General features: G+C 35.5%; 1 protein-coding gene across 1 annotated transcript in view; it reads right to left on the reverse strand.

The window, feature by feature from the left end:
• PTPRQ (protein tyrosine phosphatase receptor type Q) overlaps window positions 1-15957 on the reverse strand; it is a 203310-nt gene that overhangs the window by 11098 nt on the left and 176255 nt on the right. Inside the window, exons 40-43 of the mRNA XM_058682209.1 lie at window positions 12969-13045; window positions 6392-6526; window positions 6068-6193; window positions 4801-4949 (exon numbers count right to left, since the gene is read on the reverse strand). Of these exons, the coding sequence (XP_058538192.1) occupies window positions 4801-4949; window positions 6068-6193; window positions 6392-6526; window positions 12969-13045 (487 nt within the window). The remainder of the gene's footprint in view (window positions 1-4800; window positions 4950-6067; window positions 6194-6391; window positions 6527-12968; window positions 13046-15957) is intronic.

Here is a 15957-nt window from a genome sequence, read left to right on the forward strand (position 1 = left end):
TAGATGGGTCTTGTTTTTTTTAATCCATGCTGATACCCTATGTCTTTTGGTTGGAGCATTTAGTCCATTTACATTCAGTGTTATTATTGAAAGATATGGGTTTAGAGTCATTGTGATATCTGTAGGTTTCATGCTTGTAGTGATGTCTCTGGTACTTTGTGGTCCTTGTAACATTTCACTCATAGAGTCCTCCTTAGGATCTCTTGTAGGGCTGGCTTAGTGATGATGAATTCCTTCAGTTTTTGTTTGTTTGGAAAAACCTTTATCTCTCCTATTCTGAATGACACACTTTCTGGATAAAGGGTTCTTGGCTGCATATTTTTTCTGTTCATCACATTGAAGATTTCCTGCCATTCATTTCTGGCCTGCCCAGTTTCAGTAGATAGGTCTGCTACTACACTTTGTGTCTACCTTTGTATGTTAGGGCCTGTTTATCCCTAGCTGCTTTCAGAATTCTCTCTTTATCCTTGTATTTTGCCAGTTTCACTATGATATGTTGTACAGAAGATGGATTCAAGTTACATCTGAAGGGAGTTCTCTGTACCTCTTGGATTTCAATGCCTGTTTCCTTCCCCATATCAGGGAAGTTCTCAGCTATGATTTGTTCAAGTACACCTTCAGCCCCTTTCTCTCTCTCTTCCTCTTCTGGAATTCCTATAATACAGATATTGTTCCATTTGATTGCAATACTTAGTTCTCTAATTCTCCCCTCATACTCCTGGATTTTTTTCTCTCTTTTTCTCAGCTTCCTCTTTTTCCATAATTTTATCTTCTAATTCAGCTATTGTCTCCTCTGTCTCTTCAATCCATGCTATTTTTTTTAACCAGTTGAACTTTTCCTCTTCTTTCATAATATTTTAAGGGGTATATTCGGAGAAGTATACAGATGATTCGTTTGTTTCAAGTTTTTATTTAAATTGTAGTTAGTTAACATGTAGTGTAATAATGGTTATAGGAGTAGAATTTAGTGATTTAACACTTACATACAACACCCAGTGGTCCTCACAAGTGCCCTCCTTAATCCCCATCACCCATTTAGCCCATCTTCCACTCACCTGCCTTCCATCAACTTTCAGTTTGTTCTCTATAGTTAAGAGTCTCTTATGGTTTGCCTTTTTCTTTATTTTTCCTTCCCCTGTGTTCATCTGTTTTGTTCCTTAAGTTCCACATATGAATGAAATCATATGGTATCTGTCTTTCTCTGAATGACTTATTTCACTTAGCATAATATATTCTAGCTCCGTCCACATCATTGCAAATGGCAAGATTTCATTCCTTTTGATGGCTGAGTAATATTCCATTATATATACATACATATCAAGAAGTTTTTTTTAAAACTGTTGAACATTTTTAACACCAGAAACTTTGTATTGCACATATTTTTGGTTACGAATAGAAATGCTGAATATTAAAAATGCCAACTCTTAGCCCTATAGCATTTACTCTGCTTCTTACTGGCAGTCTCTCATCTGTTCTTTTCACTTTCTTTTCTTAGAATTTTTTTACTTCCTATAGATAATAAAATTGAAAAGCTGTTTCCTTTTAAGAAATTAGCTTAGGGTTGCCTGGGTGGCTCAGTCAGTTAAGCATTTGACTTCAGCTCAGGTCACGATCTTATGGTTTATGAGTTTGAGCCCCACATCAGGTTGTGTGCTGACAGCTCAGAGCCTGGAGCCTGCTTCAGATTCTGGGTCTCCCTCTCTCTCTATACCTCCCCGACTAGTGTTCTGTCTCTCTCTGTCTCTCAAAAATAAATAAATGTAAAAAAAAGTTTTTTTAATTAAAAAAAAGAAATTAGTTTCATACCCACGGACAAGTATGTGCTCCATAGAAATCATGAACTGATAAACTTGACAAGATTTATGCAGAAATTCCCATTAGAAGAAAAAGACTCATAGCTATTTGAATGGTTAACACAGGAAGTAAATATAAAAAAAGAAAAAAAGACACAGGGAAGGCCACCTAGTCTTATAAATGTTACTTTGAACAACATAAAATTGCCATTTTTGTAGGTAAGAAATAACTGAATCTTAGCAATTTCCCATGATTCAGCCATATATGAAATAATGAGCATTACAACATAAATCTAATTATGGTAACACATATATACACATGCCTGAACAGAGTAATTGGTAATTACATTATTCAATATATTTTGAATGTCAGACCCTGTCCAGGCATCTGGGGCGCAGCTATGAACAACAATCCAAAGTCCCTGCACTTGAGGAGCTTATTTTCTAGAGGACAGTGAAGGGCACTACACAAATACTGCCTAGAATGTGCCTGGCGGTAATAAGCGCTATGAAGAAAGAGAAATCAGGTTAAGGAGAAGCTGTCTCTGATTATGTAATATTTGGAAAGAAACTCGCAAAAGGGAGCACACAGTGTGAGAGGAGCACTGCGGCCGGAGGGTGTGTCTGGGGAGGTGTGCGTGGAGCATGTTCTGCATGTTGGAAGAAGAGCAAGGAGCCCAGGGCCGGGGGACTGCCGTGGAGAGGTGAGAGGGGAGAGGCATCAGAGTACTTGCTGCAGGGCCGCAGGTGGAGAGCGAGAGCAAGGGCAGAGTCAGGGATGACTCTGGGTTCTGGCACCATGGGGAGTGGACTTGCAGTTTACCAAGAGAGGACTGAGAAGGTGGAGTGAGGTTGGAAATTGAATCAAGTGTTCTGTTTTGGACACATCAAATTTTCAGTTTTGTGGTCATTCAGGTTGTCACATTAAATTGGCAGTTAAATGTACATCTAAGTTGAGGTGAGAAGCTGGGGTTAGAGATAAAAATTTAGTAGACAGTTTTAAATGATACCAAAGAGAATTATTAATTTGAGCATTCTTTTTTCTGATATTTCATCCATTTCTATTACAAAGGGGGAGACTCTCTCTCTCTTTCTCTCTCTCTCTCTCTCTCTGTCTGTCTTTCTATTGAAGTATAATTGACACACAATGTGACATTAGTTTCAGGTATACAACATAGTGATTTGGTTAAGTCTATAGATTATGCTATGTTCATCACAGTGTAGCTACTATCTGCTCTCTACTCTTTTTTTTTTAATTTTTTAATGTTTATTTTTGAAGGAGAGAGAGAGAGAGAGATATGAGGGGGGAGGTGCAGAGAGAAAGGGAGACACAAAATCCAAAGCAGGCTCTAGGCTTTGAGTTGTCAGCACAGAGCTCGACGTGGGGCTTGAACCTATGGACTGCGAGGTCATGACCTGAGCCAAAGTTGGACACTTAACCGCCTGAGCCCTATGCTCTCTACTCTTTTTGAGGCTATAAGGGATTAGGTACTTTTCTTTTCTAATGGATGTTAGTGTCAGTATATGTGCAAGACACAAAGAAGCTAAAGGCAGCTACTGTTCATTAAAAATTTTAATCATCAATGACCCAGCTTAACAGGAATAGTTGACTTTAGAAGCAAGCTGTTAATCTATTTATATCATACACTATTTTGATGAAAATGTTATGTTTAGGGAGGGGAAATGGAAATAAGACAGTAAAAATGAGGCTTTTAATCTTTGTTCTGTACGCTTTTTAAACCTAAATATTGTTTAGATATTTTGTAATGAGCAAGTATTTATGTATTACCTTTATAATTAAAAAAATGTAAAATATTCCTAGAAAATATATAATCATTTAAATCACATATTGAATTTTCTCCTCTAAATAAAAGTAAAAAACTTGGATGGATTAATATTTTCTTACATCTTTAACCAGACTGATTATAGCATACACCTGTTAGAAAAATTATCAGTTATTGGAAAAATTATAATTAATAATTTATTAATTATTAATGTGATTAAGTACTGTTACCTAATAATTTTATTGGAGTAATAGACATGTAACAAACAATTTACCATTTTAACCATATTTAAGTACACAACTCAGTTGCATGAAACACATTCACAACATTGTGCAACCATCACCACTATCCATTTCCAGAACTTTTTCATCATCCCAAGCAGATGTTCTCATGAAACAACTAACTAAACAACATACGCATTATAACTCCCCATCTCTCTCTCCCTCAAGTCCCTGGTAACCACAATTTTACTTTCTGTCTCTATGAATTTACCTATTCTAGGCGTCTCATGTAAATGGAATCATAAAATAGTGTATTATTATCCACTTTTTCTCTATTTACAAACCAATTGTTGAAGAGACACAAGTTGAGACTTGTTAGAAAGTCTTGTTCTATCATGTTAGAAAACACAAATTAAATCAATCTGTCCAGAAAAACTCTGAATGCTAAAAACCTTGAATTTTATTTCTAAGTATTAAATGCCAATGAAAATGAGGAGACAATTTTCAACTTGCAGTTATATTCTCTTAACCATGTTCAAAAAGCAGCCAAAGAAGGACATGAGAGTAGCTAAAGTTTGTCCAAATTTGTTATAATACTTGGGTTGGTCACCCAATTTAATCTTTATTTTAAAGTTCATTTTCTTTTATTCTTTACAACTCAAATCTAAAAATTCTTTTTACAAAAAATTAAATTATGATAGTAGACTAATGCCAATTGAAATAATAAAGGATCTGATGTTTATTTGTAAAATTCTTAAAATCCTACACACACACACACAAACACACACACACGACACCACACACACACACACACACACACACACACACACATACACACACATCAATGAGGGGCTACAATTAAAAAAAATTTAAAGACTTTCCTTTGAGAGGCATAATCCAGTCAAGACTTCAGGAAAGTTCCCTTATCAATGGTATCATGATAATTGGGTTTAAATGCCATTTCTAGTGTTTCATATAAGGTTCTGAAAATATCTTCCTTACCTGCAGTGAACAATCATAGGTGTTGTGTCATGTGCTCTGCTTGCTCGAACCAACTTTACAAAGTGAACCAGAGAGGCACTGTTTTCAGGGACTCCATGCTCAGGCCAAGCAGTAAAGTTGCACTGTCTCACAGTCATACAATCTCCATGCTAGGCAACATGACAGATTAAAGAAGCACGATACAATTATTAAAGTACCACAATGAAGGTTTAAGGCAGCTTATGTCTTAGCTTTTGAAGGTGATCTTTTAAAAATGACTATTTACCAAATGGAAGAAACTATGTTTTCATGATTTCCTGCAAGACAGGTCTTCTATTATTGCTACAATAAAGCAAATTGCCTTTCAGCATGAATGGCAACAATAAAAAAGCTTACAAACAGAGGATAATATAGAGTGTTTATATTCAAATGTAGTGTAACATTTCGTAGGACAAGAATTGTAGAGTTTAAAACAATTTTGTTCCGGGGCACCTGGGTGGTTTAATTGGTGAAGCATGGTTCAGTCGGTTAAGCATCCGACTTTGGCTCAGGTCATGATCTCACGGTTCGTGAGTTCAAGCCCCATGTCGGGTTCTGTGCTGACAGCTCAGAGCCTGGAGCCTGCTTCAGATTCTGTGTCTCCCTCTCTCTCTCTCGCTCTGAACCTTCCCCACTCACTCTCTGTCTCTGTCTCTCTCCCTCAAGAATAAACATTTACAAATTAAAAAAAAAAACAAAACAATTTTGTTCCAAAATGCAAACACATTCACCTATTATTCAAAACACAGGTAATGAGTGTCTGATAATGTTAGAAAGTATAAATTTCCTTAGATCGTTTTCTGTGTGTATAGGCATTTATACAAACTGGTAAGTGGGATCCCATACTATACCTTATGTGTTGGTTCTGGATTAAATAGAAAATCAAATTATTAAGATGAGGAAAGAGATTACTGATTAAGGAAATTCCTGTTTTAAGTCAAATATTATAGTTTCTTCATCAAATAAAAACCTAATAATCTAGTTATTTCCTTCTTTTTTTCCTTTGTCTACCTAACAATTTGGTGATAATTGGTTAATGTAAACTTTAACCATGAGATTTGGAATTAAACAAAGTGACACAGATATTGAGGTCAGTTACCAACTAAAAACTTTGGTTTAGAAAATACTAGGAAAGCACTGTTGAATGTAGAGGTATTGTTGCAAGGGGCAGTTCTGGGAATTAATTTTACTTCTAGACATTTAGAGACTCATATTTACTATTGTGTTCCCCGCCATTGCCTTTTTTTACCCTTTCAATTTTCAGATCCCTGATGGTCCAATCTATTTGAACATCCTCCATTAGCTTTGTAATCACTATATCTCCAAAGACAGTAACTGGTTTGTTGTCCTCTGGCCAATACTGATGGCATCTGATCTGTATACAGAGAAAATCACCAGTCATAAGAACCACTGTTATATTAGAATATATATCACAGTTATTGCTACTAAGTTAAAACTGCCTCATAGACAGATGTCTAAGTTATTGATGACTCACAGCATTAGCTGAAATTGTCACACATATATTAAGACAATTGTAAGATAACATCTTGTGAAAGATTTTTAAATAACTTACCCGTCCTTTTTCAAAACACTGTGTTAGCATTACTAATGTTTTTGCTCTGGTTTCCCACACCATTCTCCAAAAATCCCCAACTGTTCCTGGTAATGGACCTTGGGTGGCAATAAATTCATTTGGACATAGGTAGCCCTAAAAGGATATAATTACAACATTAAATATATATATATATATATATATATATATATGCAAGACATAAAAATATACTGGTTGTAAAATATATAATAGAATGTTGAATTCACCTACAAATTCACTATCTTGAATGAAGTACCATTAATATTTTGTTCAATTTCTTTACAGTATTAAAAGATGTACATTCTTCCATTGAAATAATATTTATGAGTTCCTACTGTGTGCTAGACACTGTTCTAGGAATTGGGGATTCAAGCCCTGGCAAAGACACTAAAATTCTTCTTCTCATTTATCTTATATTCTAGTTAGGGGGAGATAGACATTAAGTCTATTAATAAGTCCATTAAATAACCAAATTACACAGAATTTTTAAAGTGATAAGTGCTATGAAAGAGGGTTTTCAGAAAATATGGTGTTCAGAAAAGACTCATGGGTAATATCTTAGGGAAAATGTGAAGAAGGAAGGGAGTAAGCTCTGCAGGATTTGGGGGAAGGTATTCCAGGTACGAAGTCAAGTGTGACAGCATTAGAGGAATAATATGTCTAGAATTTAATAGCAAGTGGCTGGAATGGAGTAAATGAGGGAAGACAGTTATAGAAGATGACGTAAGAAAGAACAGGGGAGGGAGGATAAGGGTACTTTACATCCTAGTAGATAATTATAAGACTGGTTTTTACTCTGGATGATACAGAAACCTGATGAAAGGCTTTCAACATACGGTGTTCGAAGCATACACTCTATATGGTTTAGCAGTTTTACTCTGGTTTCTGTAAGAAGACCAGCCTATAGCGGTTAAAAAGTGAAAGGAGGGGGTACCTGGCTGGCTCATTAAACAAGTCTGATTCTTGATTTCGGCTCAGGTCATGATCTCAGTTTGTGGGATGGAGCTCCACATCAGGCTCTGCACTGACAGCATGGAGCCTACTTGGGATTCTCTCTCTCTTTCTCTCTGCCTTCCCCTGCTCGTGTGCTTGCTTACTCTCTTTCCAAATAAATACATACATACATACATACATACATACATACATACATACATACATATGTTTTTAAAAAGGTGAAAGAAGGAGAGTGGTTAGAAGGTTATTGCAACAATCCAACCACAGAGGTGATTTGGCTGGCAGCAATGGGGATGGTGAGAAGTGATAAGATATGGATATATTTTGAAGACAGAGTCAAGAGAATTTGCTGATGGAATGGATATCGGGTATAAGAATTTCAGAGGAAGATGGGGAAGACTTCTGGTTGTAGATTTGAAGGGAAAATTAGGAATTTATAATTGACATATTAAACCTGAAATCCTTGTTAGATATTCAAGTGGGAATATCATGAAGGCAATTGGGTATATGAGTCTGAAATTCAGGAAGACATCCAAACTGGATGCATAATTTGAAAGTAATCATTGCATAGGTCTCAGTTAAAACAGAATAATGGATGAAATCATGAGGAAATGCATTTGGAAAGAAATCATAAATTCAAGAATTGGGCTCTAGATAATTCCATTGTTTGGTGGTGGAGGAGATAACAGAGAACCAATGAGACTGAGAGGAAAGAGTCAAAGTTGTAGATGGAAAATCGAGAGAATGATGTCCTGGATACCCAATGAAGGAAGTGTTTCAAGGATGAGTAATGGTAATTATGGTAATTGAATAATGGTAATCGAATGGTAATCATTCGATTTATAAAATGTTTTTGCCAGTCATTTGCATTTCACTTTTTTTAGGGACTAAATGTCCTTTGGTACTATAGTATTCTATCAAAGTAGGGACAAATCTGTTTCTGATGTTATTACAGTTCATTTTCATCATGGGTTTAATATTTAATTTCTAATTATAGTAAAAATATATCCTTAAGTTAAAGTAATTTCAGGCATCTCAAGTTGACAAGAGAGATAATTGTGAGGTTTTGATGACTTTCTCATGTCCCATTGCATAGTGTTATTATTGTTAGCTCTCTTGAAAATATTTCTAAACTCATTTGTAAAGTTAGTGGCTGTTTATAGGGATGCAGTATCTTTTTTCCTCCCTACCTCTCTCCCACAGTCTATCCACTATCGAAATGTTCCAAGCTCTCTGTGAGTCCTAGCTTCAGGAGCACAATTCCCAAGAACAGCCAAGGGCAGAGGGATAAACACATATTAATCTAGTTACAGACCCTGGCCTGGAGTTTCCCAATCTTAAGGTATTTCCCTCAGACCACCTTCTGGTCTTCCCTTTTCCTTTCCCCAGACTTGGTGTGCTGCTTTTCCATCTGAAGAGTAGTTATTTTGCTTTCTTCCTTACCTCCCTGTACAGTTTTCCTCCCTTTTCCTCTAGCACTCAGAGAGAGAAATAAGAATCCAGTGTCCATTTGTAGATGGCTCCTGTCTTTTGCTTCTGGAAAAGTGTTCATGAACTTTCAGATGGAGGTACCATGGAACAAATTGGGGAGTGGGGGGAAATATCAGATGTATATTTCTGAGAAGTCTTCACTCTTTCTGAGGGAAGACTGCCTGACTTTGGGGATGGTGAAGTAAGGGACACTGATTTAATGAATTTTCTATTTCCATCTGTTCCTGGCATTTCAAGCAAAGATTTACCCGAAAGCTAAGAGCAACAATATACTGCCCACTCCAATTCTGAAATCTTCCTTAATGTAGGGTGCTTTCCATCAGAGCCTGCTTACCATGCAGCTCAGTAATGATTTTGAATATCATTACATGTGGGTCATAGTGACTTTGTTGTAAGATTTATTATATTACAACATCACTTGATTATAGCAGGATATATATATTCAGAATTCTTAGTTTATTGCTCACCCTGCATTATCATTTTCTTATGGCTGTTTCCTGACAACCTATAATATTTAGAAGGGACACTGGGGTTTCATGAATATTCCTTTGTTTATGAAATCTGTGTAGGTTTAGTTATACCTACTAAAACCATCAGTTTCCTTTGTAATCACATTCATGCCCTATACTGTTACCCTCTATCTGGTTGAACATTAGAGGATATGAGCTATTCTTTTGTACGTACTTATTGGGGAATAAAAATTATACAAATCAATACATCACTGAAATAATTATTTGCCTTTGTCCTGTTCTATAGTATCACAAAACACATGATCATTAGCACATTGATTAAAGTTAAATGCATATATGCATCATTCTGTAAATCAAAGTAAAACTTCAGCATGCTATAGAGTTTAGGCTACAATGAAAATTAATAATCACAAGATTTCACCAAAATCTTTAGAGAAGAATTACATTTTCAAGGGAATTAATAATTTCATAAGTGGCTAAAATATTCTTACTGCAACAGAAAATGTGTGTGGCTTTTCAAAATGGATTTAAAATTCTTGCAGAAAAATAGGCTTGATTTAAAGTTTTTGCATAAATATTCAAAAGATCCCTTAACTCCTCTGAACCCTCCCTCACTTCCCCTATTAATAAATCTTAAATTCTCCAATTATTTATTTCTTTCACAATAGGACCCAATATATGACTGTAATTATGGAGTTATAATTAATCAATATAGAACTCAGAATGAATTTTCCCCCCTTAACAGAGGTTTCAAGGCAGGACGGAGCATCACGTAAGCAGAGTTCCAGTGGGACCAAAGGCAATGGCAGGCCTGGGAGTGAAGACCTATGAACAAGAAAATAATAAAAGACTATGGGCAGCAAAAAACAAACAAACCCAGTTAATAAATGGGCAGAATATATGAATAGACACCTTTCCAAAGAAGACATCCGGATGGCTAACAGACAGATGAAAAGATGCTCAAAAATCACACATCATCAGGGAAATACACATCAAAACCACATTGAGATACCACCTCATACTGGTCAGAATGGCTAAACTTAACAACACAAGAAACAACAGATGTTGGCGAGGATGCAGAGAAAGGGGAAACCTCTTGCACTGTTGCTGGGAATGTATACTGGTGCGGCCACTCTGGAGAATAGTATGGAGTTTCCTCAAGAAACTAAAAATAGAACTACCCTACAATCCAGCAATTGCACCAGTAGGTATTTACCCAAAGGATACAAAAATACAGATTAGAAGGGGTAAACCATCTACATATGCATCCCAATGTTTATAGCAGCACTCTCAACAATAGCCAAATTGTGAAAAAAGCCTAAATGTCCATCAACTGATGAATGGATAAAGAAATTGTGGTTTATATACACAATGGAGTACTATGTGGCAATGAGAAAGAATGAAATATGCCCCTTTGTAGCAACGTAGATGGAACTGGAGAGTGTGATGCTAAGTGAAATAAGCCATACAGAGAAAGACAGATACCATATGGTTTCACTCTTATGTGGATCCTGAGAAACTTAACAGAAACCCATGGGGGAGGGGAAGGAAAAAAAAAGAGGTTAGAGTGGGAGAGAGCCAAAGCATAAGAGACTCTTAAAAACTGAGAACAAACTGAGGGTTGATGGGGGGTGGGAGGGAGGGGTGGGTAGGTGATGGGCATTGAAGAGGGCATCTTTTGGGATGAGCACTGGGTGTTGTATGGAAACCAATTTGACAATAAATTTCATATATTAAAAAAAAAAGATGTGGTATATACACACAATGGAATATGACTCAGCCATCAAAAAGAATGAGATCTTGCCATTTGCAACTATTGTAGATGGAGCTAGAGTGTATTATGCTAAGAGAAGTCAGTCAGAGGATGACAATTACCATTAATTTCACTCATATGTGGAATTTAGGAAACAAAACAGATGAACATATGGAAAGGGGGTAGAGAGAATAAAGGGAAATAAACCACAAGAAACTCTTCACAACAGAGAACAAACTGAGGTTTGATGGAGGGAGGTGGGTGGGAAATGGGCTAGATGGGTAATGGGTACTAAGGAGGGCACTTATGATGAGCACCGGGTGTTGTATATAAGTGATGAATCACTGAATTCTACTTCTGAAACCAATATTGCACTGTATGTTAACTAAAATATTAAAAATAATTAAAATTAAAATAAAAAAATAAAGTTAAAAATTAAAAGAAAAGAAAAACAGACTAGGGGCAGTAGAGGAAATCCTCAGGTGACTGTAGGGTCACCATGATAAGGATGGTTAACTTTGCTATATGTTAGAATTAAAGCCAGGGTGTGAAAATATAAGGGAGCATATCTTGTTTCTTAAAAAAAACAACTGTATATTGGAGCTGTTCAGAGATAGAATCATCTGCCTTAGGAGGAAGTAGGTGAATCAATGCTGAGAGAAGCTAATAGGATTTTTAAAGAGACAGTTCCAAGGTGAATGGTTGACTTAAATAAGAACAAGGGCAATTCCTAACTCTGAGATTCCTCAGAGTGGTTGTGTCAACCCAAGTGGAGGTCTTGGGTGCATTTAAAGTTTCCATATACCTATGATAGGGAAGAGCACTGAGAAGTCAAAGAGCCATGGAGAAGGAGAGGAAGCCCTAAAAACACATTGGTTTCATTCAATTTTCAATCCAATGCAGCAAGCTTTTATTATCTATGATGTGCCAGATAGTTCATTAGGCACGCCACAAAATTCATCCCATGTTGGTTCATTTATGTTCTTTTATATTTTTATATTATTTTTATGTTTATTTTTGAGAGAGAGAGAGAGAGAGAGACAGAGTGCAAGCAGGGGAGGGGCAGAGAGAGAGGGAGACATGGAATCCAAAGCAGTCTCTAGTCTCAGACATCAGCACAGAGCCCGACGTAGGGCTGGAACCCACGAACTGTGAGACCATGACCTGAGCTGAAGTTGGACGCTTAACTGACTGAGCCACCAGGTGCCCACCTTTTTTTTTAATGTTTATTTATTTTTGGGAGAGAGAGCATGAGAGAGCGAGCGGAGGAGGGGCAGAGAGAGGGAGAGAGAGAGAATCTCAAGCAGGCCTTGCACTGTCAGTGCAGAACCCAATACAGGGCTTGAACCCACGAACCATGAGATCATAACCTGAGCTGAAATCAACAGTCAGAAGCTTAACTGACTGAGCCACTCAGGTGCCCCTCATTTATGTTCTTTGAGCAGGTACAATGGAGTGCACATTCTCCAGGTAGCTGAGGATAAAAAGTAGAACATGACATCATAGTCCCATTGAAGGACTGAAAACCTAGATGGGAAGAAGACCATGCTATTTTTATATTATATGGACATAACTATCTATTTGACTGATTTTTTCTTTGTAAGAGAGATTGACAGACCTTTTTATGCACAAATAATATACTGACAAATATAAAATAGTGGAAAGGCCTGTGTCACTTACTAGTGACATGATTGTTGGTAAACTGCAATCTCTATTAGGAGCCTCCATTTCCCCATCTATAAAAGGGAGGTACCTAGTGTTGTTGTGAGGGACTGGCACATTAAAATCCATAGAGTTTATAATTAATTTCTTATTTAAAATAGTTGGAAGAGTAATATAATTGAAGTATTTACGTTTTATAAGAATATAAAACAAAAAAATGGTGACTTACAGAAACATAGCTGGCATTAATATAATCTGATCCTGGAATACTAGCATCAGCTATCAGCTTCACTCTGTTATTATTATCTAGAGGAAAATATGAGACATTAATGCTAATTCATTTTTAAAATTGCCACTACTTTCTTTCCTATAAAAATAATACAAAGAAATTCATGACATAACATCGAACATTACAGATAGCCATAAAATTAAAGAAGTTCCCTCTTATCTCATACTTCCACTGCCCAGAGACAATGACTATTAATATGTTCTTGTACATACTTCCAGAATCTTCTGTACATATTCATAAAAAATTAACCACAAATGGAATTATTGTGGTTAAAAACCACAAATTTTCTGCAATTTTTTTTCATTTACCTATGTATGTCTTTCCATATTATCATGGACAAAATGTCTAGCTCATTATTTTAAACATATGGTATTTCACTGATTGGATATATTAATTTAACTCTTATGATGATTTAAATTCATCTCATTTTGTTATTGCAAAATGCCAAATAAATATATTTAAACTATTTGCAGTGTATTTGTAGAATGCATTACCAGCAGTAGAATTCCTAAATCGTATTGTGCATTTCAAATTTTGAAAGATATTGCCAAACTGTTCTCTAATTATATAAGTTAATACTCCAAACAAAAGTGTTTGAACAATTCTGTTTCCTCTTATTTTCACTACCATAAGATATTATTAAACATTTTAATTTATGTATTTTGGTAGATACAAATTTATATCTCATAATATTTATTTCCTTAAATGTGAATGTAATTGATCTGAGGTTATTTGTTTGTGTATTGGCCATTTTAAATAACTTTTTTAACTGACTTTTCATATTATACTATTTTTCTCTTAAAAATATTTTATAATGAAAATATGCTTACATGTATTGAATGAAATTTTCTTCTTGTCATTTATTTTATTCTATCAATCAATGGAGCTGCTAGCTATCTTGCCATACATAAAATTTACATGTTTTTTATAATCAAATTTCTAATTATTTTTCCTCATGGAATTATGGCTTCTTGTGTCATTCATACAAAGGTGTCGGTCACATCAATGTTTTTATTTGTACAAATTCATTCATAATTTCTTCTAGAACTTTAATGGGTTTTTCTGCTTTTGTTTTAACTATTTCAATCTTTGATCCATTGGAATTTATTATTATTTTTTATGGAATGAGCTAAAATATATTTTTTATTGTTTGTTTCTTTGTTGCCATTTGGAACAACAGTCTCAATTTGTTAACATTCCATCATTCCCCCTTACTCAAAATACTACTGTTATTATACACTAGATTTCTCTATGCATTTAGGCCTATTTCTGGACTATTTATTCCTTTCTATTAATTTTTCTGCCTATTCTTTCTTTAATACCAAACTTTTAATGATTATTCTTTAGAATATTTTAAGATCTGGTAAAACTAGATGCCCCTAACCATTATTCTTTTCAAAAAAGGGGTTCAAAATTATTTTTTGTGAGGATATTTACCACGTTGGTATTACAGTCAGAATGTCCAGTGCTAATTTTAACTAGTCATGAAAATGATACAAAATACCATTACTACATCTTTATTTTGAAGTTGTTTTTTTTTTTTTTTTTTTTCCTAATCTCATGAGGAAGACACTTGGTAGTGGAGGAACAATTGGTAAATAGCTTTGGGTTTGAATTCCAAATGAATCATCTGTTATCTACCATATAAATGGACTTGGGTGAATTCCTTAACTTCTCTTCTCCTTCATTACCTAAACTATAATATATAGTTATAATATTTATTTTTAGAATTTTCTTGAGGAAAACTTACACGAAAGCTTCTGAAACTTATAAAGCTGAGTAGAACTTGATACATGCTCTCATGTTCTTAAAGCTTAAACACATGTTACTTGTTAAATGACTATGCTGCATCGTTAGAGTTAAAATGACCTGCCCTATAGGTTTAGAGATGGGGAATGTTTAAGCAAATTTATGCAAATGATTTATGCCTCAAAGACTTTGAATTTGGTGTGCTATAACTATTTTAATGACCTTGTGGCTAGTCCTGTAACTTAGGAAGGGATGCCATCAGGTTTCTATTCACTTGATATGCCTGCTTATAACTATCTGAGTCAACAGCAAGCTAAACTTTTCTTCGTGGTGTTGGAACATTTCTGAAGGTCATAGTGTCCTGTCAAACAGAGATTTGGAAATCTCTTTTGCAAGCATTTGCTGCTAATTCTAGTACCTTAAAGCCCTGTAAGCTAATATCTTCTATAATGCACTGTGATATTTGAAATCCCACTTCCTACATTACTCAGGGGAAACAATGTACTTCACTAAGCTGGCTCAAGCTAAAATTCAGAGTCTATTAAAATGAATTCATTCTCTATGGGAGAAAAAAACGTTTCTTCAGCTTAATGGCTTCTCTGCGAGCACAGCGGGAGAATATATTTAGTTTAAACATCTCATTTCCTTGTACTGTGTGTGTGTGGCAGGGGTACGCTTACCCATAGAGGTGGCTGTGAGTTTATAGCTCGCCTTCTAACCCAGGTTAGGGAACTGTGCTTGTTATGTCCAGACTATAGACCCTAAAGTCCTGTTACTAAAGCTTATTCACGAAGAAAGTTAGTGGCTTTTAAAAATAAGCAATCTATTATTGATTCAACAATCATAAGCACTAACATTGAGAGCATGTTCCAGTACTGTGCAGAGTGGGTTAAATAATTACTCCATTAATCCTCACAGTAAGCTCACGAGGTGGACACCACTGAATGGTACATATAGTCACTAAGGCTGTTAGTAGGTACACAGGATTGCAGCCTAGCAAGTTTCATTGGAGCCCACACATTCTTAGCAGTTTTACTATATGCAGGCAGTAGGTATTCATTGAATTAATTAATTATTCTAATAACATTTTTGAAGAATAGAGAAATCTACCTAATAAAATTATTTCTTATAGGACCTCCAATTCTCTAAGAGGATAGTTAAGAAAAAATTTTCCCCTACA

Source organism: Neofelis nebulosa, chromosome 8 (genome assembly GCF_028018385.1).
Source record: "Neofelis nebulosa isolate mNeoNeb1 chromosome 8, mNeoNeb1.pri, whole genome shotgun sequence".
NCBI classification, from domain to species: domain Eukaryota; kingdom Metazoa; phylum Chordata; class Mammalia; order Carnivora; family Felidae; genus Neofelis; species Neofelis nebulosa.